The 25170-nt window shown below is 51.0% G+C and overlaps 1 protein-coding gene across 2 annotated transcripts; it reads left to right on the top strand.

Moving 5' to 3' along the window:
• Window positions 1-7: 7 nt before the first annotated feature.
• Window positions 8-24584, top strand: REPTOR-BP (REPTOR-binding partner). Of its 2 annotated transcripts, none has more exons than XM_033467678.2 (4): window positions 8-196; window positions 14466-14559; window positions 20282-20403; window positions 22752-24584. In XM_033467678.2, exons 1-4 carry the CDS (start codon window positions 158-160, stop codon window positions 22854-22856), a joined length of 360 nt encoding a protein of 119 aa, XP_033323569.1. In that variant the 5' UTR covers window positions 8-157; the 3' UTR covers window positions 22857-24584. The 2 variants fall into 2 exon arrangements, with proteins under 2 accessions (XP_033323569.1, XP_033323568.1); XM_033467677.2 differs by having other exon boundaries at window positions 14466-14571.
• Window positions 24585-25170: the final 586 nt, after the last annotated feature.

Genomic DNA, 25170 nt, shown 5'->3' with positions numbered 1-25170 from the left:
TCTGGGGGTCTGCTGAGTGACCTTGCAGTGTTTGTAAACAGACACACGTTGTCGTTTCGAAAGTCTCGGAAGATAGAACGGGATCCGGATCGAACGAAGCTGTGTCACCGAGGATTCGCCTTTGGAAACTCGACGAGAAGACCGAGCCACGGAAGACATGGAGGTAGAGCCCGCGTGCATCGCGGAAAACGAGACGGTGAGTCGACAATTTCTGGGTGACGAGGAGGTGACAACGTGCTCGCGTGATGCAAACTGCCATGGAAAACTGGCGACCAGATTACGCGTGTCGAACGGGATTACACCATGTTGTGCAAAGAGGGCGCGCGGGCAAAATGTCTGGTCCTTTTTCCCTCGCTGTTCCGATCCGTCCCGAAACTACGACAAAGGGCGTTGTTTCCTTCGCTTTGACGTCAGGACCTGTAGGATCGAGGGTTTTTCATGGGATCGTGGGGTGGGGGAACAGGCAGAAGGGTGGCTGTTTCTGCTTCTTCGGCGCGCGCTGTCGTCGCGCGGTGTGTTCGTGCGTCGGACTCGTGTCGTTCGCGTTCGATCTCGTCGATTCGCCGGCGGTTTCGCGTTGCTCCCATCCGATGGCGCCACCGGCTCGCCGTCTCGGTTCCTCGGGTCGCGACGCGATGGCGCTTTCGTCGTCGAGTTCGGTCACGTGACCGTCAGGCGCGGAATCTACGGGAGCTTGCATCGACGATGCGTCGTTTGATATCAAACATTTGCAGTTAAAGCCGCTCCGCGATTGATATCGTCGAATCTGTATCCGAAGTGGTCGTCGCGTTGTTATCGTGTGCCGGTGTAACCGTTAAATGCAAACAAGTCTGTCGGCAGAGTAAACAGAAGTCGATCGCAGAGGCGTAGGTTGCCTTTACTTATGACTCGGTTGGAGCGAAGTGAGTAATACGTCGTTTACATAGAACGCAACATTTGAAAGCGGTTTTTCAAAGTTTAACATGCGACAGCATCTCGATTCGTTCTAAAACGTTTCGTTAAAAATAGCCTGCTTATGAAATTAGACCGCCCGATATGTTATGTTTTACTATAGTACAAACGTGTAACGTTTCGCTCTATGTTTCCTAAAGAATTTCTCCGCTAAAGCTTGCCGCTTGCACAGCTTGTTGCATGTCGTTCTAAAGTTTATTCGTTGCTCGATCTAGCCGCGAAATTTCAAGCGAATCGAACCGTGTCCGGTTGAAATTCGCGGTAACCTTTCGCGTGCGTTCGTCCGCGAATTCGTGGCGCGGCGTGAACCGACGAGACCAGGTGCGCGGTTGCTAGAACGAACGTCAGATAGCGCGGCGGTCGCTGAGCGCTACCGGTTGCACCGTTCGGGCACCGGTACCGCGGCACCACGTCCCTGAACGCTGCGTTCTAGCCCGTCAACTGCGCAGTTGACACAGCCCGCACGTCGCGTAGCACCGGTAAGTTTTCAGCAGAGACACACTTTTTCTTTTTTCTCTCTTGATTTTCCGCCGTTCGGCGACTGCTCCGCGACGACTGGGTCGCGCGTGCACCGCCCGGTTCGTTCACCTCGTGCGAGCCCAGTCATCGAATTATAGCTGTTCGGTGTTAACGTACGCGCCACCCGATGCCTCGTTGATCTCGCCGACCGGCTTTACGCACCGCGAAATCACGCTAAAGGCTCCGCGAGTAACCCGGGCTCGGACAGCCGGCCGGATAAACGCGAGTTCGAGCTTTCCACGGGACTGCGTCGCGGGCCAGGGAGATCGACGGTTTACCAACTACGACGCACCGATTCGCCCGTTCTCCGTCGAGACGCCGAGGAACGTTCCTACGTAGGACGCGTAGCTGGGTCATCGATTAACTAGTATCATTATTTTTAAAAGCGAACCTACGAATAATGAGCCTCGAAGCACCGCGGTTCTACAATGTAAAATCAATCGGCCTAGCTTTCCGTTCGCGAACGAGAAATATTCCCGGTGGGTCATAAGTGACCTAGGCACCGCTCTGTCCGTGAACGGTCATTTTTGGAAACGAACTCGCGAACAACGAATCTCGAAGCACCGCGACGTTAAATACGTACTTCTTATTGGAGTAAGTTTTAATTTGCGGATATGAAATTCCATGGTGGATCAGAAATGACCCAGCTTCGTTTTCTACTCGAATAATCGTTATCCGTGAAACCCGCGAATATATAGTCTCGGAGCATTGTAATAGTTAATGTAAAATCAATTCGAGTAGGTTCTAGCTTGTAGACGGTGAATTCCGCGGTGGGTCAGAAAGGACCCGATTTCACCTTTTGTCTCGGAGCATTGTAATAGTTAATATAAAATCAATTCGAGTAGGTTCTAGCTTGTAGACGGTGAATTTCGGGGTGGGTCAGAAAGGACCCGATTTCAGCTTTTGCCTAGGTTGTCAGGCATACAGATAGTCTATGCAACGGTCGAGTTACAGTAAAATATTGTACATGGCAATGTTTTTAACTTGTTACGGGGGCTATCTCGTGTCGCAAAAGAACAATGGATTATCTTGCCGCTTATTTTTCTCCGCGATTACCGAACATTTTCCACGCGCCTTACGGTCGTCGAAGAGAACGCTGTGCTCTTGAAAAAACAACAACAGATAAATTCCAGAGTTTCTCGGCTCGCATCGAAATGCCAAAACAGAACATTGTCCGCAGCCTCGCGAACGTGTCCCCTTCCGAAGCAAGCCCGTCCTTGGAGTTCCGAATCCTCTTCTCGACGAGCCTCTGTACATTTTCGCTTTCGAGCGTTTCGTGATTACATCAGAGGCTCGGCTACTTTATAGTTACATTAGCTTCTTAGGCAGTTCGCGGACAGGCTACTGTTTTTGGATGCTTCGCGACCGCGTTACTTTCCTACATATAGTAATGTCTCTCTAATTGACGCTCAGATTGTCCACTAAAATGGATAATTTGGGAAGAGGAGATACGATTATTCGAGCTTTGCGACTCGTTTTTATAATTGCGGACAATTTATAATTATAAAGATAAACCGCAAGGCTCGAATAATCGCGTATCTTCTCTTCCCAAATTTAGTGGACAACCTGAGCGTCGGTAAGGGAGACATTACTGTATTCACAAAAATGGACAATTTGGGAAGAGGAGATGCGATTATTCGAGCCCTGCGGTTCGTTTTCATAGTTACGAATTGTCACGAAATATAAAAACGAGCTGCAAGGCTCGAATAATCGTATCTTCTCTTCCCAAATTGTCCAATTTAGTGGTCAATCTGAGCGTCGGTAAGGGAGACATTACTGTATTCACAAAAATGGACAATTTGGGATGAGGAGATACCATTATTCGAGCCTTGCAGTTTATTTTTATAGTTATAAATTGTCCACAATTATAAAAACGAGCTGCAAGACTCAAATAATCGTGTCTTCTCTTCCCAAATTGCCCAATTTAGTGGACAATCTGGGCGTCGATTAGAGAGACATTACTGTACTTTACTCGACCCGCAATCGAATAAGCTGCACCCGACTGTTCATCCGTCGATCGAGCACCGCGCCGACAAATTCGATCGCTACGCCTCGATCGAGCGTCAGTGGCAGCAAGGTGTTTCCCAGCGAATATTTTGGCCACGGTGTCTCTATCTAGAAGACTCCGATACGGTCGCGCAGCAATTGAAGCGTGGCGATGCGACGACACCGTCGCGACAGATGTTCCTTTCTCGGTAAATCTCTTACGACGGTTGCTTATCGATAGCAGCACGCGTCGCGCTCGACACCTTCCTCGGCCTTCGTTCCATAAATTCTACATTTAGACGGGAACGCGCCGCGTTACACCTCTTAGTCATGCCGACCGAAAAATCGTCGCGATGCCATTTCCATCGAACCGTTCCGCGCGATCAGAAACACGTGTTCCCGTTACCCGATGCTTCGGATATTTGCACTGATTTTTTTATCGGCGGATCGAGTCGAATCGCTGTTGACACGTCATCGACGCATGTATATTCGAGCGTCTAAAGGTTGAAGAATTATCGGATTTCAGGGGCTAGCTGAAATTAGACGATCTGCTAGATCCTAGTTTGTAACGAACTTGTTTTAGGGTTGGACCGTGTCGAAGACGCTCGAGCAGTCGGTATATTTAAGTTCAACGTTTTCCTGCCTCGTCGATGGCTTATCAGTGCATCAATTTACCCTTTTGCCACTTCATTCGAAAGACGCAGGAGCGGCCGGCTCGTAATAAGCGCGGCAAACATCGCTGGAACGCGCACGAAAGCGTGTTTAGGCCGCGTTTCCACGATCGGATCCGCCGTTGTATTTAGATCGCGCTGATATTTATTGGGCCCGGGACCGTGTTCCAGCCGGATGTGTCCGAGCCCGTGCAGAAAGTTCGGCCGACGCGCGACGGTCGGGAATTCCAGACAAATTTACGGGATTCTCGCGGACCCGCGATGATTTCGCCGCGCCGCGCCGCTTTGCCATTGTATTCGTGGGACCGGCCTCGTTCATTGTTACACGGCGAGGCGGCGCGACTGGAAAATTACGAGGCTCCCTTCGCCTCTTCCTCTTTCGCGTTCCCTCATCCGGCCGGGGCCAGTATCCGCCGAACAATGACGCGAAAAAGCCCAAGGAGGCTCGAACGTCGCGTCCCCGCCTGCTCCGTTGCTTCCTCTTTTTCTTGCTCCGCGTTTTTCTGCTTGTTTCCACGGGAACGCGTCGCCGAGAACACGCGTTTGGCCCTTCGATCCGCGGGTCAATCGACGCCTTTTCCGCTTCGCCGTGGTTGATCGAGCGATCTACGCGGATAATGGAATCAAATTTTCTCCTCGATGGAATCCACGGCGAAATTTGAGGCTGGTTTCGACTGTTAGCGGTTCCTCGATCATAATTTGATAAAAATATCGATTTTCTGCATCGATTGTAAGAACTTGCAGCAGCCGGTTCGAAGTTTCTCTTTCTTTCTTTCTTTAATAATTTTATCGCGTTGGGAATATCTTCTACTTATTTCTTTTACAAATGCACGAAAGCCGTAGCATAGTCGTATTAAACTATAAATTTTTAGTTCTTCGGGAAAAGTGGACGTCGAATTTTGTGTTCGCGATCTTTCTTCTTCTTTATATTGTTCGTCGAGGACGGCAGTTCGCGATCATCGCAGCTCGATCCCCTTGCTCCACGACCGTTGTTACAGACGCGCCAATTGGAACTACTCCGGCGTTAATAATTTACCGAGACTAATAGCGGTTTTGCGAATTTTCGTCGCCTCCTAAACGCGTCTGTCCAGTTTGCAGGCAATTGCCAAACGGTTGTGCAACCCTTTCGCTCTAAACAGCCCTAAATATCCTAATCGTATCGCGGCTCTAAATCCGAAGTTAAAGGAACGCCGAGTGAGAATATCAACCGCAAACATCGACCGGCAAGGATTCCCGCTATTTCGTATCTTTGCATTTGCGTTCGAAGGAGAAACGATCGTTTAAATCATTTTTTATTTTAAAATTCCGCCTTCGGGAGTTGGACTGCTCGCTCCGAATTTAGTGCGCCTTCGCACGAAATGTTTATCTCGAGTTTAGCATCGATGAATCAGAGGGGAAGTGGTTTGACGTTGTTCGTTAAAACTCCTCGTTTAACCGGTTAGCTGAGTAAAATGTGTCCGAACGAGTAAGCGACGCGGAGACGACCAACGAACGATGGTACTTCGTTCGCGCTGTGTACAGTCTTTTCGTAGTAATTATATTTTTTATCTGCTCATTCTATTTCGTCTCGCGAATCGCGATTCGAACAGCAAATTGTAACTATTTTTTCGTCATGGGTATACTCGTCGCTTTGCAAATCGATGAAAAACAAATCTGATCATCGATGAGAAAGCCGATTCGGGAGGATTTCATCTGGACTCGGAAGCGGAAAGCGGTTCTCGCGTCGTCTTATATTCCCGAGGATGCGAACGCTCCGCTGTTCCATTTTATTCGAAGGAGACTCGAGCAGAGATTCGACGCGGCGCCGTGAGAAAGACAATCGGCCGAACGTCTTCTTGTTCTGCCGCGCTCGCGAGAGCAAGTTGAACGCCGCGCCGAGCCGCGCGATGTCCACGAAAGCGCTCGTCCGAGCCTTGATTTCCTCTTGCGAGACTCGGTTTGTAGGTCGCCGTTGAAAGAGCGACGAGGATCGCGCAACCTTCGCCGAACGGAGGTAATAATAAGGTTGCTCGCTCGTTGGATCCGGTAATCGCAGCGCGCGCTCTCTTGCTGCGAGAATGTTCGCGGCCGCTCCCTGGCTTCGGGAACTTTGCATTAGCGACGCTCTTAGGACCGAAAAGGTTCGCGAGAAGCCGCTCCATAAATTGGTACCGATTGGATCGTCGCTCGAGCAAATTTCCCCGCGAATCCTTAACGCTTCTGTTCGCTGACGAAGTGTTTGCGCGCTCTCGACTCGATTCACTCGACTTGCTCGACTTCGTTCTCGCGTCCGATTCGATAAAGTTCCTGCTGGAAGTTCGCACTGTTTCTTCGTTTTTGACACTCGCGATTGATCGACTCTTGCCGGTACGCGTTAGTCGAGGACGAAAAACGTTCCGGAGAAAATTCGTACGAATATGAATTTTCTTTCCCTCGTTCGCCGATACGCTGGAATCGGGCACCGACCGAACGGAACTTTCCGATCGACCCGTATATTGCCCGAATGGTTGTTCGAGCGACTTGCCGCGAACTTGAAACATCTTTTACGGGACTTGGACGGTTCTACCGATTCGTTAACGCGTATTCCATTCCTTCTACTTCGCGGAACAACTTTCGGACGATCACCTTCCGAGTGGAAAGCCTTTAATTACAGAGCTACGGGGACCGTTCTTGCTTCACCCCGTCGGTCCCCACCCTTTGGACCGCTCTCACATTTCAACGAAAGAACTGGTTCGTTCAATTAATTTTCATTATTACCGGAATTACTCCCCGAGTCCCTCGGCAAGGGTTCTCTCTCTCTCTCTCTCTCTCTCTCTCTCTCTCTCTTTCTATCTCACTCGAACGCGTTGTGGTCACCTCTGATCCCCTCTATTTCCTTCCTCCTTTCCTCCTTTTCCGTTTTGAGTTAGATAGCTGGTTCGTCTTGGTCCCGACCTCGCTCTTTTTCGAGGATTTGAAACCATTAACGCCTGGCGACCTATTTCTTCGACGCGTTCGTTTCGTCGAGTCTCCCCAGGCTGCGAAAAATTTACGTAAAAATGTCGTCGATGCGGAACGGGAACCTTAATGGGTTAACGCGATAACCTTGAGAATGGCATTAGTCGTTCGGTAATCACGGCTTCGCGACTCTATATTTTCTCGTGTATTTTCAGAGCGTGTACACCGTCTAGTTCCCCTTCGATCTGCGACGAAATTTCAGGATTGAAAATTCCTCGAAGAACTTCCCTGACCGATATATTCTGCTTCTGGAATCGAATTGTTGAGATCTTCCGAGATTGTAACGAGCAGCGGAGCTTCGCTTTTCGTTGCATTACAATACCGTTCCAGCAGTTTTTCTTCTCCGCCTCCGCCGGTGGCTGCAGCCAGTCTGATTATTGCAGCCTTATCCTCTTATCTCACGACGTCTCCCGCAGCTGCGCTAATGGGAGTTACTCTAACGTTAATAATTTCCCAGAAGAGCTGGGAAATGTTCAACGCGAATCCACATTTATTTTAAAGTGAATAATATTCGGGTTCGTTAGATTCCGTTCGCAATCGCCATGCCGAACCTTACTCTCCCGATGCAGCTGGGAATTGAAGTAATAAAGTCGGATTATTGTAATCGGACCGTTGCCGCGGCTAATTATAATCATCTTCGGTTGATTGCCGCCGAGGTGAATCAAACTGACCCATTTCGAATTTCTGCTTCTTATAATTAACGAAATTGCATTTACTTGATCCGACGAAATTACCGGCTCCTACAAACGCCATTACTCCTGACTTCACTTCTGGCTTAATAAGCTGCGTAATTTTTATATCCTCCAAACATTGTTGCTTCAAATTTAAGAAACGATCTAATCGATTATCATTGTCGCCATCGAACCTCTGCCGATTACTTCAGATTCTACCATTAACTCCAATAGAGAGAAGTACAATACATTTCCCCTAATTTAATTATTCGATTCTTGCACCTGGTTTTTATAATTGTCGAATTATACGAACTATATTATTAACTATAAAAATGAGCCGCGAGGCTCGAATAATCGTATCGCTTCTTCCCAAATTGTCCATTTTTGTTTACAAGCTGACGGAAAATTCGGGAGAATTTACCGTACAAGCGCAAAATTCTTTGGAAACACCTTCCAATATACAACCGAAACGCATAACCGAAACCTAGAAGCGAAAGAGATAAGTTATGGAATCGATACGGTATTGGTCCTGAATAACCGAAACCGGTATAAGCCAGAACCGATATATACCTTACAACAGTTACGAGATTCTTTTGGTTCTCCGTATCTGTTTCAGGCAGAACCGATATACAATCGCTCGAAACGGTTATTTTCGGAACTAATGTTCCTTCTTGCACCACGGTAGAGTACGGTATTAACGCGGAACCTGCCGAGTACTGAAACCGACCAACGCGTTGTCTTGCTTTTTAAGGGCGATGCTCGAATTAAGAAATTTATTCGATCATTTCCTACGACTTAATAACTCGAACGCCTTTAAAAGAAGAAATGTGAAACTGAGATCGCATCGAACGGGTCGACAAGTTTAGCGCGAACAAAGACAGGCACGGTATAATTGGAAGATATATTCGGTATAATTCGCAACCCTTGGGCCAATCGAATGTTTCTTCGCGTCCGGGGTGCTTAACCTTTTGAGCTCTGAATACTCCTGGCCGAAACGGTTCGTAGGGACGGAGCGCGGCTATCGCTGACCATCGCTTGGGGCGAAATACTTTTTTGCCACACCGAAGTGACTATTCAAGGCGCAAACGGTAATAAATTATAGTGATTCTTTTGCAGAAGGTTAAATAATTAAAGACTGTTATTCTTGAGCATTAAACAAAATTATGTATTATAAACATTAACAATTTAAAACATTAAATTTTACAATCAACTAAAAAACTTAATTTGATATTTACAACACAGGAATTAATAATTTAATTGTGTGTGAAAATTTTCAAAACAATTATCAATACATAGACCGATACGAGTGTCCCTGTATTAATTTTACACGAAAATAACTGCATATCGATTGAAAAAATCGACAAACGCATATATGCGCCCTTAGTCAAGGCCGATGACTTAGAGAAAACACATAAATGCGGCCTTAGGCTACACGGATGACTTTCGCCAAACGCATATATGCGCCCATGGAGCTCTAAGGATTAACGTATTTCGTCCGGAGCGATCAACTCGGAGAAGGCGAACGTGATAAAACATGCTAGAATTAGCGGTCGCGCGCGCTGGTCGTCGGTGTAAAAACAAGAGGATTAATCGAACCACTAATTTCGATCGTGTCGCGCGTTCGAAAGATCGGCTTTGCGGGGATCGGCTCGGCGGATACGCGTCGCTCGTTCCGTATTAGCCGCGGCGTGTTGCGACGAGTGGTGCGTTTCACGCCGCTAGATTAAATCATGGCTACGCGCGAACCGTAAGAGGCCGGGCTGGCGCTTCGGCGAGCCGCGTAACGCGGCCTTTGCGCTCGAGGAATACGCGTAAGAGGGAATCGTCCGGCGAGCTGCGAAACTACAAAGCCTCCGCTCTCGATTGTGTACAGTGTGGTTTACGAGCTTCCGGTCTCCGGCGCGCGCCTCGGCCGTGCCGGCGAGCATCCGGCTCCGCTCCGCTCCGCTCTGCTCCGCTCGGGACCGCTCGATAGCGTTTCTCCCGGCTGCGATCGCGCGCGCCTCTTCGCTCCGTTGTCTCCGCGGCGGCCGGCGGATGAATCGCCTCGCCGAGACCGGGTCTCGGATCCTATGCAAGCACGGGGTTGGCCAACAGAATCAATTGTCCCGCGACCTCCGGCATTCGAAAATGGATATTCCGCCTTCGAATGGCATCGGCTGCAGCGGGCCACTCGGCGAACGTGGATTCGCCGCGATTTCCGGCGTTCGTTCTGCAAGTTACCGGCCGATGTTCGACCTCTTTTGTCACGGCACACCTCCGCAATGACATCGGTCGCCGCGGCGATTGCATAGAAAAGGGCGCAGGGTGCTTTATAGAGGCGCGCTCGCGACGTCGAGAGTGATTACGATTACACGTTTTTGCCGTTACGCGATCATTTCGATGGATCTTCTTCGTTGCTCGACGACCTCTGGATCTTCCGTTCGACGCATCCAGCGGCCGAAAACTGCAGGAAGCAAGATGGAGCCGAGCGGCTCGTATTTATTAGCTCCGGAGACTCCGCTCTAGACGCTATTGGCCTCGAATCTTCGATTCGGGTCTCTTATTGTTGACCCAGAAAGTCGCGACGACTGTTATTCAAGAGTTGGGACTGACTTCGCCGAATGCTCGGACGAAGCAAAGGGAAACAGCGATTACGTAGGTCGAGCAGCTTAATCTCGAGACTCCGTGTTCCCAGGACAGAAACGCGGAAAATAAGATTTCACCTCGCGTACCTCCGTTTCCCGATGCTCGAGACGCGAACTCGAAGATTTGCATAAACATCCGCAGTTTAACGACGACACCGGGTCTCAGTCCTTGCGAGGAGTCTATTGTCTCTCGAACAGGAGTTCCGTTTCCTGCCTAGACAACCGTAATAATGCCGTGGCAAGACCGGATCAACGTCGACCAGCGTCGATTCTAATATTTTCACGCGTGGACGGACGACGAGAGATCCGCGATCGAACGGGCAAATCGTTGAGCGAAAGGTGTCCTCGAAGCTCGTAGAAAAATATAGCCTCTGCCGCATCTTGCGTTTCGTTTCCGCGACGTCGCAAGTAACGACGCGGCTACCCGTATCGAATACGTTGCCGTGCCACACGGCGATGCCGTATCGAATAATAAATGGCGAGGCTTCTTGGAGCCTTCCCGGAGCTTCGAGGCGTTCTCGAAGGATCTGGTTCGGAATTTCCGCGGAATTCTCGCTGTCCCTCGACGCGAAGCGGGTCGACAGCGGGGCCGACGCGGCGAGTCGTCAAAATTCTTGGTCGATGAAAATTGTCAGGCACAGGAGGGATCGCGTATCGTCGGTCGCGATGTGTGTCGGGCCAGAGAATCGACGGAAGTGTCAGCGTCAGTGGTCGATCGACGCGGTTCCCCGGCTTCCGGGACAACGGACGGGGAAGTGTTCCATGGCCCAGATCGCGCACGCGGAAGTGGTACGAACCGGCTTAATCCGATTCTTCCGTTTAACCACCTAGCCGACGCGCCACGTTGTTCGTTCACCGACATCACCTGCCGCGAGTTAATTATATTCTTGGCTTTAAGACGGGGCCGGCAGCGTCGTAATAGCCGGCCTCTACGCGCGCGGAATCCTTACGCTATCGCACCCCTTGCCTCTCCCCGCCGCTCTAATTCGCTCTTCCTCCGTTCGTTCCTGTATCTCTCGATCGCGGGACATCGATTCCATTTTCTGGCCACAAAGAGCCGCCGCGGCGGCCTGGACCGAGGGAACGGGGCGAGGGATAGGGCGAGCCAGGACGCTGTCGGAGCCGAAGATGGAGGCGCGAGACGCGGTCGAAGATGAAAAGGGACGAAGGGTATAGAAGGGACGCGTAGGGAGCGCGAGATGGAGGGTAGGAGGGAGTAATGGAAATATACAGGATGTCCCAAAAATGTCTCGCAATCCGAAAGTGGCGGGTTCCTCGGGTCATTCGAAGTAACTTCTTCCTTAACAAAAATCTTCTCCGAGGCACCGTTAACGAGTTATCAACGAAAAACAGTGACCAATGAGAGGCGAGCTCGGCTGGCGCGAGGCGACCGAGCGAATGAGCGGAACTGGCCTCGCGTCAGCCGTACTCGATTCTTATTGGTCACTGTTTTTCGTTGATAACTCGTTAAGGGTGCCTCGGAGAAAATTTTTGTAAAGGAAGAAGCTGCTTCGATTGATCCGAGGAACCCGCCATTTCCGGATTGAGAGACATTTTTGGGACACCCTGTATACATTCGTCGGGTGTTCGTGGGATCGGCAGCCGTGGAATCGCACACGAACGATGCGAGCGTACGTGTCGCGGCCGCTGTTATTAGGTACATTCGTCGAGAAGTAGGTAGACGCGGAAGAGGCTGGAGGGAACGAGATAATTAGGAAAAATTAGAGAGGGCGAGGCTTCGCGAGAGACGGCGGTAGAGCAGGGGATGGAACGAGGAAACGGAAGGTGGAAAAGCAAGGGGCGGACTGGGAGGAAGCAGGAGGGTGGAGAAGGTGGAGAGAGCGAGGCGCGGATAGATAGGAGGAGGAGGGAGGAGCGCTCGGGGTGGGCAAAGAAGTCGGAAGCGGTCGAGGGAAAGAAAGAGGATTCGAGGAGATTTAATACCAGATAGGATTGAGAGGAAAGGATAGGGCCGAAGGTAAACAGCTGCCCTAAAAGGGGGCTGAATTTGTATTTTGTCACCCGCGAGCGCATGCATAGCTAAGCCCCCGGCCGCGGTCGCAGCCTCTGCCTCTGCCTCCGGCACTGCCTTTGCCTCCGCTGCTCGTAAGTCGTAACAACCGTGCCCCAGGGACGTGTAAATTTTAACGGGTCGTGCGAGCCCGGCCCGGACACGCCCACGCTCCGCGCCGTCCACCGTTTTCTTTCTCCGCCCCCGGGACCGTTGGCTCGGTCTTCCAATCATCCCCGATAGACCCCGCAGTTCCTTTATTTGCTCTTCCGACCGATCGGTCCGAGTGCTCGCGTTAAACTCGACGTAACGTAACGCGCGCCCCGTGTCCGCCGCACTCGCACTTGTAACGTCGCGTTACGACGGTCCGGCGATTCCATGTCGGGGTGCTAACTCGACCTCGAGTGGCGATAGCGCTCGTTACCGGCAGCCATCCATGGGTCGTTGCGAACCGTGTACCGGCTGATGCGACTGGTTTGTCATCTGTTATGGATAACGCGACGCAGCTGCCGGTCCCCTGTGTTCGCGAAAACGGTAGCAAAGGCTTCGACCGGCGCTTCGGCCATCGGGAAGAAATTGTTTCACGGCCGCGGCGATTTCGCTCGTGGAACGACGAGGTGCGAGGAAGCGCGGCTCGATAACCGTTGCTCGACGGAGATAATAACGGTCCGGTCGCCGAACTAAACGAGCGGATAATACCGTGCCGCGGCGGAGCGCGAGTCAACGGCGGCCACAAAAACGACGCTCGGACCAACGTGTTGCAGCCAAAGGCGAAGCTTCCTCGAAGCCTCGTCTCTCCCGTTGGACACTTTATCGGCAGTCGCTGATTAGCCGAACCTAGGCTTGCCTGGAGCTCTAAAAGCCGGCTCTTTGGTCGGCACTCGGGCCGTGCGCGGGCGGCGAATCGTTAGGCTGAGCGCAGACACGGGCGGCGCAAAGTCGGGTAAGCCAGGATCGCGAGTCGAGACGCGACTTCCGGGAATGTTGTTCGACGCACGGTTATCCGTCGGTGGATATTTGTCGACGTCGGTGGCTGCGAACGCTTAGGCGGCCCCGGATAGAGGTTCCGCGCGGAGCTTTTAGCGGATCCCGGACGACGAGCCGTTCCTCGTGACTCGATAAGCTTTTGTTTCCATTGAAAACGTCGAGGCTGTTGTTTCCCACGAGCTCGAACTCGTTCGAGATATTAATCGACGCGCCGGAAGGAACCGCCGACGGATCGAGACGGCGTCGCGCGAACAGCCGCGAGGATCCGTCCATTTTTCGGTAGCTCGGTAGCTCCGAAACCGAGATCAGAATTTTCGATGCTCGATGCCCCGGCTAGGCGATCCGGAGTTCCTTGACATCGTTTCGCCTTCGCGTCGCATTCTCGATTACTCGGACGTCGATACTCGTCTCGGCTCGGCTGTCCACGGAGGGTGGAGCCTGGACGACAGGGTGGCAGACTCGCAGCCTTCGGCGCTCAATAATTTCAGACCACGATAATGGAAGTATGATGTAAGATAACAGGTTCCGCGTCTATTCAATGAAGGGTGTTGTGTTTACGGCGTTGATTACCCGCGATGGTTGCGGGCTCCATACGGGCCAATCGGCAGAGAAAGTCGCAGACTTTAAAGCCGCTGTCGTTAACCCTGTAATAACGTGTCGGACACGATCTATCGAACACGTATTATTATTCTCGTCTCTCGAGTCGAAATTAAATTCTACCCTTCTATCGTCGATATTTGAACATCGAAATAACGATTGGCACGAGGTGAAGGTAAATCGTCGATCCGATTGCACGCGTCGAAATTTTTAACAGCGCGTTCTCTATTCGTCGAGGAGATAGCTGACGCTTCCGATTGGCAGCAATTATAAAACGGAGCTGCAAGGCTATATGCGAATAATCGTATATTTTTGTCGATTAGGGAGAATTTACCGTAGTCTTTCTCTTTGCGACCCGAGGAAATGACCGAGGAAATGACCCGCGTCAATATGAAATTCGCAGGAGACACTGAGACGTTAAGATCGTCGTTAAGTTTAAGATTAATTCGCAATGATTTTCTGTCTACAGGAGGGATCTCGCGGTGATCGGAAAGAGGGGGGTAAGAGGGGACGCAAGCCTGGAAGGAAGGCGTCCGATAAGTCGGATATGAAAGCCAAGCTTGGTAAGATCCTAGGTAACGCATTCTGGTAAATCCAACTTAACTCTGTTAATCCGTAAAGGACAGTTCGGTAACCGAGATGAGACGCCCGGAATTACCATTTTGATTAACATCGCGGTTTAAACCCGAGGTTGCCGGTCGACGACGGGCAACGTCTTCCGAACATTTACAATTTCGCAGCGAACCGTCGCAATCTTGGAACAGTAACCCGGGGCTTATCTTTTGCGCTCGAACGGCACCGCTGAAAATTGTCGCGCCGCAATTCGGAACAGCGGATCGAAAACCGCTTCGCGCGCGAACGATGGAATTGCAAAAGGAAGGTCGGGGATACGGCCGCGACCGATTGTCGAAGCGAGCAAGTAGGACGAGCCTACGGGCGCCGTAATGGCATCGGAATAATTCAAAATTATCGCGGCGGGTAGAGCCCGGCCGGCGATGGCGCGATATCGACGTAAATCAGGGTTGCAATTTCGAGCGCCTGATCCCGCATAAACAGGGGATTTCCAAAGTGTTTGGCCAAACTTTCCCATTATCCGGCGGAACGACAACGGCCGGGGATGGTCGCGGTCGTTCCGGCGTGGCGCGGAGCCGCGCCTTGGAGAACCGCCGCTCGGAAGAAAAGCATTTCCGGGGTCCGTGCTCCAGCCGATTAGGGTGCCGCGTCGACGCGGCTCGGTTAACCGCTCGAAACGGGGTGCAGGGGGGCCGTTCCCGGTCTCGTTTCCCCAGAAACCCGCGGAAACGTTCGGCCAAGCAACCGGGCGAGCGCGTTACGCGCGGAAACAGGATGTAACCGGCCGAGTTACACGGGCCACGTGAGAAATACAGGTCCGTTGATTGCGCGGCGGGGCCAGACACTCGCGACACCCCGGGAATATTTATCTCCGCCGCGAAATGAATATTTATGCTGGGTCAACCTGGCGCAGGGAACCGATGTTCCCGATCCCGGTGCTTCAAGGTTCCCAGGGCATAGAATATTCCCTGTGTTTTGCAATTCCTCGCCGCGTCGCGCCGCACCGCGCCGCACCGCGCCGCTCGAACCTTGAACGCCGCGCCGGCGAGCAGCATAGTCGGCTGGTAAATCGCCCTGAGACTGTTCGCGAATCTCGCAGCTGCTTCGGTCGGCCGAAGTTGTCCCGGAATCCTGTTATACGGGCGTCCGACTGCTCGAGGTAGTCGTTACGACTCGAACTTGCTCGCGGAATCAGGCTTTTAGGGCTTCGCCACTCGGACTTTTGCAGTTTCTTTGACAGTTTCCCGATTGGCATACTTTTCGAAAGACCATCTTCCAATTAGCTAGGAGAAGAACAAAAATGGCGAATCACCCTCCGAGCTGTATCCACGCTGGCAGGATGCTCGTTTCGAGGTGTATGATTTGAAGAATTTCTGTATCGAGCGCATCGCGTTTCGACCAGGATTTTTTGATTTCGATTAAGATATCCAGAAAAGTTGGGAGTCACAGGAACCCAGATACCTGGCAAAATTTAAGATCGCGCGGCTTTCTAGATTCATCCGCGGTATCGTGCACGGGTCACGGAGTTTCCTAGAAATGCTCGGTCCCTTGTTTTGCTTCACCTCGAGCGCGTACCATAAAACTAGCTGCCTTAAGTAGAATCGGTGCATTAGTCAGACACCGAAATAGACCATCCGCGAGCGAGCAACAGCTTGTGCTTCTTCGATCGCAGGATCTCCGATTAGATTCGAACGAATTTATGTAAAATTTCTATAGGAGAGAACAAGTAAAAGAGACCGTTTATATATAATTAAAATTAAATAAATACATAGCAATATTAAATTGTTCCAAAAATATGTTACAATGTACGCTACTGGACGACACGAAATTAGCATTTTATTTTCGATCGCCCAATTCTTCGTTCTACCCTCTTCTCACTCGCAAAAGTATATTATTACTTACGACGAGTTTTTCCAGGGACCGTCGTCGCGAATTATCGGGTACCGTTTCACGGACCATTGGAAATCGAACGCGTCTCGGGGATTGAGAAACGTTGTACGAGATTGCACCTAACTGCCTCGTGCACGTAAGAGAATCGCGTGGACCGAAACCGTCGAGCCGATTCGACGTTGCAGCCGCGCCGTAGATCTCGCAGTTTCACCCTCGGCACATTCGAACTGGTTTCTAACGTCGGTAGAGAAAGCTCCGTGGATGGGTGCCGGGCTCTAAGCTCGTTTTACGAGCAACGAACTTTCGCGTCCGCAATCCCGCGCTATTCCCGGCTCTGCGGCCGAACCGCGCGATTCCTCTTATATTCTTGTTGTACGCGATTCCGTAATTCCAAATCCGGCGAGCTTTCCACGGTTTTCCCGCGGTCGACTCGCCGCCGCGTCGCGTCGCGTCCCACCCATGGGTGCAGTACCGGCGCGGCAGCGGCGTTGGCCACTGCCACCCACGCTCCAACTTCTCTCCCTTGTATCTTGTCGGTCGCAATTCCTGCCGTTCGCGCCGATCGATCTGTTTCCCACACGGCGTGTAAGAGTCGTAAATCCAATTTCCCGTAATTTCATTCGCACGGACGGAATCCCGTCGGGACGGCCGCGCGGTTCCGTTTTTCGACGACGACGACGTCGACGGACAGACTTTGTTCAAGCGCCGTGCAATTTCTCGACGGGGATTAGCTCTAAATGGAGTCGCAAATTTGCTGCTCGGGGCTTTCAACGTGGACACATTAACCGCCGCGCGGTGCCGGCCACGCGGCTGTGTCAGTTCGTCGGGCTATTTTCAACCTGTCGCGCGCGATTCTTCTCTAATTACCCTGTCTAATGCCGATTTTCTGTTTGGATAGCCGGTAGGCGGTTCTTGGAAAACAGTCTCCGTTGTTGCTAGCTATTTGGAAATGTTCTCGAATGCGCAAATGAACTCTTTTCATTCATTCTCTGTCCGCACTCGATCGAACGCTTAACGCTAGAACTAATCGCGGCTAACGTATATCGTTTTATAACAGTGACAAGATTCGATTTACTCGAACTCGAAAGATATTTTTTAAAAAAACGTTTCTACAATTTCCACGAATAAATCCAAGTGCTTCGACGGAAGTATAAACAGCGATTTCGTTTTCACTCGACTCCGCAGACGATTACCCGCGTCGAATCCGCTCGGAGAATCAAGGGAATCCCTCTTCCAGGTTATATTCGAGGGAAGCGGGTCTGGGACGAGGCAGGACGTTTACCGGCGCGTAAAGGGCTGGCTTAGCGAGCCGTAGACGCGATAATAACCGCGACGGCCGATCGTAAAAGTCTTTATCGCGGCGCGGTGCGGCGAGGCGACTCGCGATACGCCGTGATATCGAGCATTTTTATCGATGCGGACACCTTCTTTCGCGCCGAAAAGCCGCGCGAGCCAACGACATCGCCGCCATTCGTCAGAAACGGTGGCCGTGGCCGGTCGCGCCGGTGAAAAATCGCGCGTCACATTTCGAGCCGCGCGAATTTATCGCGCCGACGGTTGCATCGAATGCGGTCGCCGCGCGCGTCCTTCGCTTTCGCTTGTAATTTTTGTGCCGGAATTTACGGCGACTCCGTCGGGCCGGGAATGTTTGCCGTGTCCCGTTTTTCCGTTTATCCGGCGTCGAACGGTGCCCGATGGCGCACGGACGCGCAGGATCGCGCGTAATTCGCCGCGGTTAATGAACGGCTCGTTTAATCGCGAGAGGTTCGTCGTAGCGATCGATCGTAGCGCCGTGGCGCTTTTTTTTGTCGAGGAAAGAATTATCGTCGATAGTTGGATGCGCAACTTGGTTACGAGCTTTGCTTTCGGAAACGTCGAACTTCGAGAGTCGTGTTCGATCGAGGGGTGTGTCCGGTCAGCCACGGCTATTTCTACTTACGAAGACTCGAGGAAGGAGTTCGAGAACGGAGAACTTCGCTTCGATTCTCGTCTTCCGAAGTTCCCGCCAGTGGGATCGCTTGTCTCGATCGTCTCCGAAAAATGTTTTTCCGTACACGCCGGCTACGATGTTCAACGGCTCTCGCGATCTACGAATTTCCACGAGTACATTTCCCTCCGAATTTTTCATTCTTTTTTCGGCGGCCGGGACCGCTGCTCCGCGCTTCCGTTCTTCCTCCGAGTTCTCGTATTAGCTCTACGCGAGCCGCGTCAATTTATCCGGCACGGTAAAAAGCGTAACAATAATTTTCCCCGGCGAAGTCGTTCGCGATGGGCGCTCGAACGGCGGCCGAAGTTTAAACACTCCGTCACGCAAATACGCGTCGCAGCATCGTCACGCTCGTTTGTCCTGCACTTTGAGCAAGAGTTTATACGTCTTCCTCGAGCCGGGTCTCTCGCAGTTGGAATTCCCACGAGTTATCGTACACGCCGGCGCGACGCGTTCGCGAATTTATCCGGAAAGAAAAATAGCTCGCCGCGCCGTCGGATGTTCGGCTCTCTCGGAGCCGAGAGCGCGAGTGGGTGGCTCGAACGCTTTTCTTTTTTCGGGTGTCGTCGACGCGCGAATTTTTGCAGCCACCGGTTCCGTTCGTCGTCTTTCTCGCGACGCGACGGTCGTCTCGGGAAGCGTCGATCGCGCGCGATCGCGGATGAAAACGTCGCTTGAAAAAATACCTTCGAGTTCTATTAGAATCGCCGGTCTGCTTATCGCGGGGGCGGCAGGCTCCGCGCCCTCGAGATCCGTTTCGAATTATCGAGCCAACGCGATCGCCTCCCGAACGGGGCGATTCGATTCCTCGTGAAAAATTCACCGGAGGTATCCGCGGCGCGTGCGCTCTCTTGTTTGGTTTCCGCTTACACCTCTTCGTCGCAGTCTTCGCGATCCTCTCTCCTTAAGCCCGTTCCGCACTCGGCAGCAATTGCGGGGGCAATGTCGCTTTCCGACGGCTTTCGAATGCGCGCGTTTTATGCCCTACATAAAATGTGTACGAGAGTTCATAAAATTCGTATAAACGTTGATTCGCGCATAAAGCACGGTTCAGCGGTGTAAATTGCATTTCAGAGCAGACGATCCAACGAATTTTTCATCGAATTATTTTTCTACGCCTATTTGCTCGAATCCGACGAACGAACTGTTCCAAAACTTCGCGCGTATACGACGATCGGAAGATTTCGTTGTCGAAGCAACCGATCGGGTTTATGTTCTCCAGCATGCTCGCGTCTCGACGAGTGTAACATTGAAACGAAGAGTAAACGGAGATTACCGAAACCATGACGGAAAAATTATTCTTCCGCGCGTCTCATTAAGTTTTACCGAACTGTGATAGAATAAAACTAGAATAAGAAGTAATTTGTATGTCTTGCTTTTTCTTTTTGTTATTTTTAAGTAACCCGTTCACGCTCGAAAATACCAAGAAATTCGACGGATAATTGGCACGCGGATTCGAGCGTGCGCGCGGGACTCGATAAAAATCCGCGCGAGTCTTACACGCAATTAAGCGTTACAAGACCGGAGAAGTAGCACGTGGACTCTCGAGCGTGTACCGGGCGTAACGAGAGCGCAAGAAATTTAAAATTCAAATGCTCGTACATCTTCGTGTACGTAGCATCAGAAGCACGAAATTAGAACGGTGCGTCGCGGCCGCGGCCGCGGCCTGGCTACTATACACACGATCAACCGTGCGACGGTCTTAATGGAAGTTGGAGAGCGGCTTCCCGCTCCATTTCTCGCTCTCTCCCTGTCTCTCTCTCTCTCTCTCTCTCTCTCTCTTTCTTTCTTTCTCTTTCTTCCGCTCACCGGCGTCTCCTCGTTTATTTTTGCAGAGCGAAGTCGGCAGAGTGCGAGGGAGTGTCGTGCTCGAAAGAAGCTGAGGTATCAATACCTGGAAGAGCTGGTGGCCGACCGCGAGAAGGCTGTGCTCGCACTTCGGAAGGAGCTGGAGACGGTGAGACCCCTTTTAAAATTCCCATTCGTCTTATCTCGTCTCTTTCTCCCCGACCTGTCCTCTTCTTCATTGTTCCCTCGATCCTGTCTATTCCCCCCGTCACAGCCTCCGCATAGATCATAATAAACGTCCTGGGATATACCTCGCCTTCGAATCCCACGCCGCTTCGTACCTGCAAACCCTTTCGCGGATAATCGGGTTCAGCGGTTCCCCGAATTAACTGTATTTGAAATTGAAGATCGTTTGAGAAAATCGCGAAAATTTTAATCGCTCAATCATTTTCTAAAATGACGGGAGGGATGTATTGAAAAAAGGAGGACGCGTCCTCCAGAAAGAGATCCATTCTGGTTAAAAATGTACCAATAGATGCAATTCTTCCTGTTTACGTCTGTTATAACGCCGCGAACGACCAGCGTGTAACAGAAAGGAAATTTATCCAACTCGTTCCTTGCTAGCAATCGCGCGGCCATTCGTAGCGAATGGCAGGGAAAATTCCTGAAAAAATCGTAATTTGCATCGAGAAACGAGCCAAACAGAGTGCACCGCGCGTCTAATTACCATGTCATCCTGAAATCCCGTTTCCGGACAGTTCAAGCGGATGATTTATTCAGCCATAACTCGGTCCTCTTTCACGGCCAGACGTTTTTCAAGTCGTACGTGTTCCGGATTAAATAACCGCGCCGTCTTCCTCCCGCGCCGGGGGGTCAGAGTTACAGTTCCTGCGGAATAGTGGCGTTCCGTCTGCTATTTTCCCTGCGTTAATATCGTAAATTTCGAACGGGACGCCAACCCGAGAGAGCGAGAGAGAGAGAGAGAAAGAGAGAGGACTCTCGGAGACCGAACGGGCGACGGGAAGTTTTTCCCAGCGAATCGTAAACCAGCGGTCTTTTTACTTTTTTTCTTGGTCTCTTTGCAAAGGAGTAACGCGCGGCTCGAACTTGCCCGGAATTAGTTCTGGCACCTACAACGTGCTGGAAGACGCCGCCGCCGCCGCGAACGCGGCGGAAAATCATGTAACTTTCGTTTCCGTTGAACGGCATTCAAACACCTTGATTATTATTCGGCACGAATTTCCGGCCGATTCCATGGGCTAGTTACTGCCTGTTTTTATTTTCGTTCGGACGTCGATTCGATTTGCGGAGCGTGCAATTCGTACGAATTTACAGCCGAAAACGAAACGGAAACGCGGCGTAAAATGTTTTCGAGCGCGCGGCCTCTCTCATATTCGGCGAAATATAATTCGAAACTTTGTGGATCACGCGTGCGGTCCAAATACGGTTAATGCGTCTGATCACGGCTCGCTTATTCTACTTGTGATAAATACGAGCGCTGGCGCGATATTACACGATATGCCGCTCTCCGCGTGCGTTCTATTTAATAAATATTACCGCAGCGCCGCGAATATTTGCAACCGGATAACGGGCTCCCATTCGGACTCGCGTTTTGTGCCGCTCCCTAAAAATCATACTCGATGGTGAATCGTAAGATTAAAATTTTACTGGACACCGCGTTCTTACCGCGTTCGCGCCGGTTGCAATCGATTCGCCCGAAATTTGCGTTTTAAGACAAGCGAAGTCGCGATAGAAATTGTTCCCTTTAATTACGCGAAATAGAAAGCGCAAAGGGAAGATTTACAATTTCCTTTTTACAATAACTCTTTAATCTTCTTCAACGATACATTGATATTCTCTCGTCCCTTTGATTCTGGCGCAATTTTATCCTTCGCCAGTCGACTCGATATCTCTATGAGGAAGAAGACTCTCGGCGACACGATTCGATCTCATTAAGACGTGTTATCGGACAAGACTACCACCGCGGACATTGCTACAGGCACAAGCCGGTCCTCCAACAGACCGAAACGTTCTCGAAAACGGTTCGTTCGAAAAGCTCTGTCTCCGATTCCGTTTATTTTTCCACAAAAAAATTCCGCCGAACTACCAGCGACTACGAAGTTCGCGCGGACGGTTCTTGTTTACCGTCGATCGTCCGCGATGAAAAAATCAAGAGCAAACACTTTTTCCAGCCGTGGATCGGTGGCCCGGTGGCTCGCTAACGAACAAAATTTCAAAAAACACCGGGCCGACGAGCTCGTTATCGGTGCCGGCGCTGCTTTCCAGAATAATCGAGAAACGTTCGTCCGTGTTCGTCGTCCACGATATCATTCCGCCCCCCGTTCCGCTCGCAGAGCAAGAGGAAGACCGAACGGATCCCTTGACCCGCAGCCTACCTCCAGCACCGTTCCAGACCATGTCCCTGTTTCTCCCTATAGGTATAACAAACGACTCGGCCAGCCGCGTTCGCGTGTCTCCCGGAACTCGTGTAACCGCCATCCGTTATTTTCCTTTCAGTATCGACAGTGGGGGCAGGAGTTGGACGCCGGACGAGTTCCCGACGGGCTACAGACGATGCTGGAGGAGGTCGGCTCCCTGAAGCGGGAGAAGATGGTCAACTAACCGAAGAGAAACACGAGTCACGAACGTCGAGCCCCGCCTTCTCTCCCCCCGTTGTCCCATTTTTATTTCTGCAACGATCCCTGGCTCCGCTGGCGAGCTGCTGGCTACCTCTTCGAGGTAGCCCTCGCCGGAACCGAGGGGGCAAAGTAAACGCGTCGAGTCCTCGAGTTCGAATTTTTCCCGCCTCGTCCGGGTCCCGTTTGCGCGTCCTTTCGGCAGCAAGAAACGAGACAAAATTGTTCCGTTGCTCGACGACTCCGTCGGAATGGCAGCATCTACGGTCGCCGTCCTTCGATGCTCTATCCATCTTCCGAGAGAAATCGACTCGACACTGGGCTCGTGTTCGAGCGTTAGCATTTCTTATATTCTTCTCGACGGGTGAAGGGAGAGGAAGGGTTGCCGGCGTTCGACGAGCTCGGTTTCGCGACACCTCCGGTCGCCGCCTTCGCTTCTCCCCTCTGTTGCTAGGAAAAAATTGATTCGGCATTGCTGCTTCGCTCGCGTGTTTCTATGAATATTGTTTGTATAGTTCGTTTTCGATGGACCCGGATTCAAACGAAGAAAATGTTATCGCGTCGGTCGCTGGCGCCTCCGGTCGCCAATTTTTGTTTCGTCTTTTAGAAAAATCGATTCGGCTTTGTTATTATACAATCGACGTTATTATACAATCGTCGTCTTTTATATTTTATTTTCGGCGGTCGCGGACGAAACGAGGAGCGATGCTTTCTACGATTTCAGCCTAATCGCGGTTGCTAGGACCTTCCGTCGTCGTCCGTGCTTCTAATCCACGCGAATCCTATCGAAATTGTTGTCTCCATCCGCGTTATCTATGAACGCCGCTTTCACGGCTGCGATCGTCGTACGAATACCGTCGCGTAGCTCCGACGCGACGGTGGCTGAAACGAAAATAAAAATGATTTCGGTTCGTCGTTCCGATCGGAACGGCACCCGTCGCCAGCTTTAACCGTCCCCGGCCCTAGAAAGATCGATTCGGCACCGTTGTTTCCGCCCGCGTTATCTATGTATACGTATATCATTTTTATACTTTGTTTTGGAACGAAGAACAGAAAATTATTGTCCCACTGTTGTTCGAAGTCGACGTATTTTTTTTCTTTTTTTTTTTCGTTAAACAACCGACAGAGCCTCGAGCGCTCGTAGACTCATGCGTATTGTATGTACCTACTACACGTACCTTTTCGCCTTGCGATTGTTAGAGAGAAATTATTCGCTATAAGAAGAAAGAATAGGAAAGAAAAACAGTTAATATATCCCTGTTGAACCGTCGCCGACGAACGCCGTAACGCGTTCCCTTATGTCGGCCGAAGAAAGATAACGTTTACGCAGTATCCGACGGATCACGATCGCCCGTGACTCGTCGCGATCGATCTAGAGATTTTCGTTCACGGATCTATTTTCGCCAGAAGCGTCTGCACTTGTTCCGTTTCAGTGCCCGATTCGCGACGATCGTTCGATCGCGATCGGTTCGCCGGCGCGAGAAACGGTATTTTTCTACTGCGCACGACGCTATCCACTTTGTACAGATATTATCGATATCCCGTGAACTTGTCTCCCCCCCCCCCCCCTGTATAGATATATAGATATCTATATATATATAGATATATACATATATATATAAGCACACGATGCACGCGGAATATATATCTATATATTTATATACACCTGGAAAAATGTCTACGAGATCGAATAAAACGGATATTTTTCAAGAAATATCAAACCCGGTTATTTTTCACGTTCAACGTACCTGCGAGGGTGGTCTCTCTTTCTCCCCGCGCCACGCCCATAGCTATAATTCGTTTTCGAATTTCCTGCCTCTCCGTTCTCCTTTTTCTCCTCCGACTGTACGTCCTCCCTGTGCGCGCGCGGCGCGCACGGTTTTCGGTGTCACTTGGCTATCATTTTTTTTTTTTTTTTTTTTTTTTGACAGAACGATTTCGCGTACATGTTCCGGCGAAACTCGAATTTGCATATTTCGCCGTGAAATACGCTCGACAGTGGAATCTCTGTTTCGATTCGCGCGGATTGCAACGCAATCTCGACCATTGATACTACACGGTACCGCGGAACGATGTTATCGTTGCTCGATAAAAGGAGAGCAGAGCGAGAGAGAGAGAGAGAGAGAGAGAGAGAGAGAGACAGAGAGGGGAAAAAGGGGAGTGAATGCACTCGATGTGTAGTGAAGTGACTCCTAACCAATGTGTCCTCTGGACTCTTTGTGGGTCTCTTTCGAGGGCATCGGGTCAGTTTGAACGACAACGGTCTTGGCAATTATAATTGAATGGTATCGGATGACCCG

The sequence above is a fragment of the Megalopta genalis genome, chromosome 3 (assembly GCF_051020955.1).
Source record: "Megalopta genalis isolate 19385.01 chromosome 3, iyMegGena1_principal, whole genome shotgun sequence".
In the NCBI taxonomy this organism is placed as follows: domain Eukaryota; kingdom Metazoa; phylum Arthropoda; class Insecta; order Hymenoptera; family Halictidae; genus Megalopta; species Megalopta genalis.
Note: the sequence above shows the minus strand (reverse complement) of the source record. Positions and strands in the feature narration are given on the sequence as shown.

Bases quoted from the DNA above. Each gene is read 5' to 3' on its own strand.
- REPTOR-BP (XM_033467677.2), top strand. From the start codon at position 158: ATGGAGGTAGAGCCCGCGTGCATCGCGGAAAACGAGACG. The intron at 14,572-20,281 runs GTAACGCATTCT...TTATTTTTGCAG, and splicing joins CAAGCTTGGTAAGATCCTAG to AGCGAAGTCGGCAGAGTGCG. The intron at 20,404-22,751 runs GTGAGACCCCTT...TTTTCCTTTCAG, and splicing joins TTCGGAAGGAGCTGGAGACG to TATCGACAGTGGGGGCAGGA.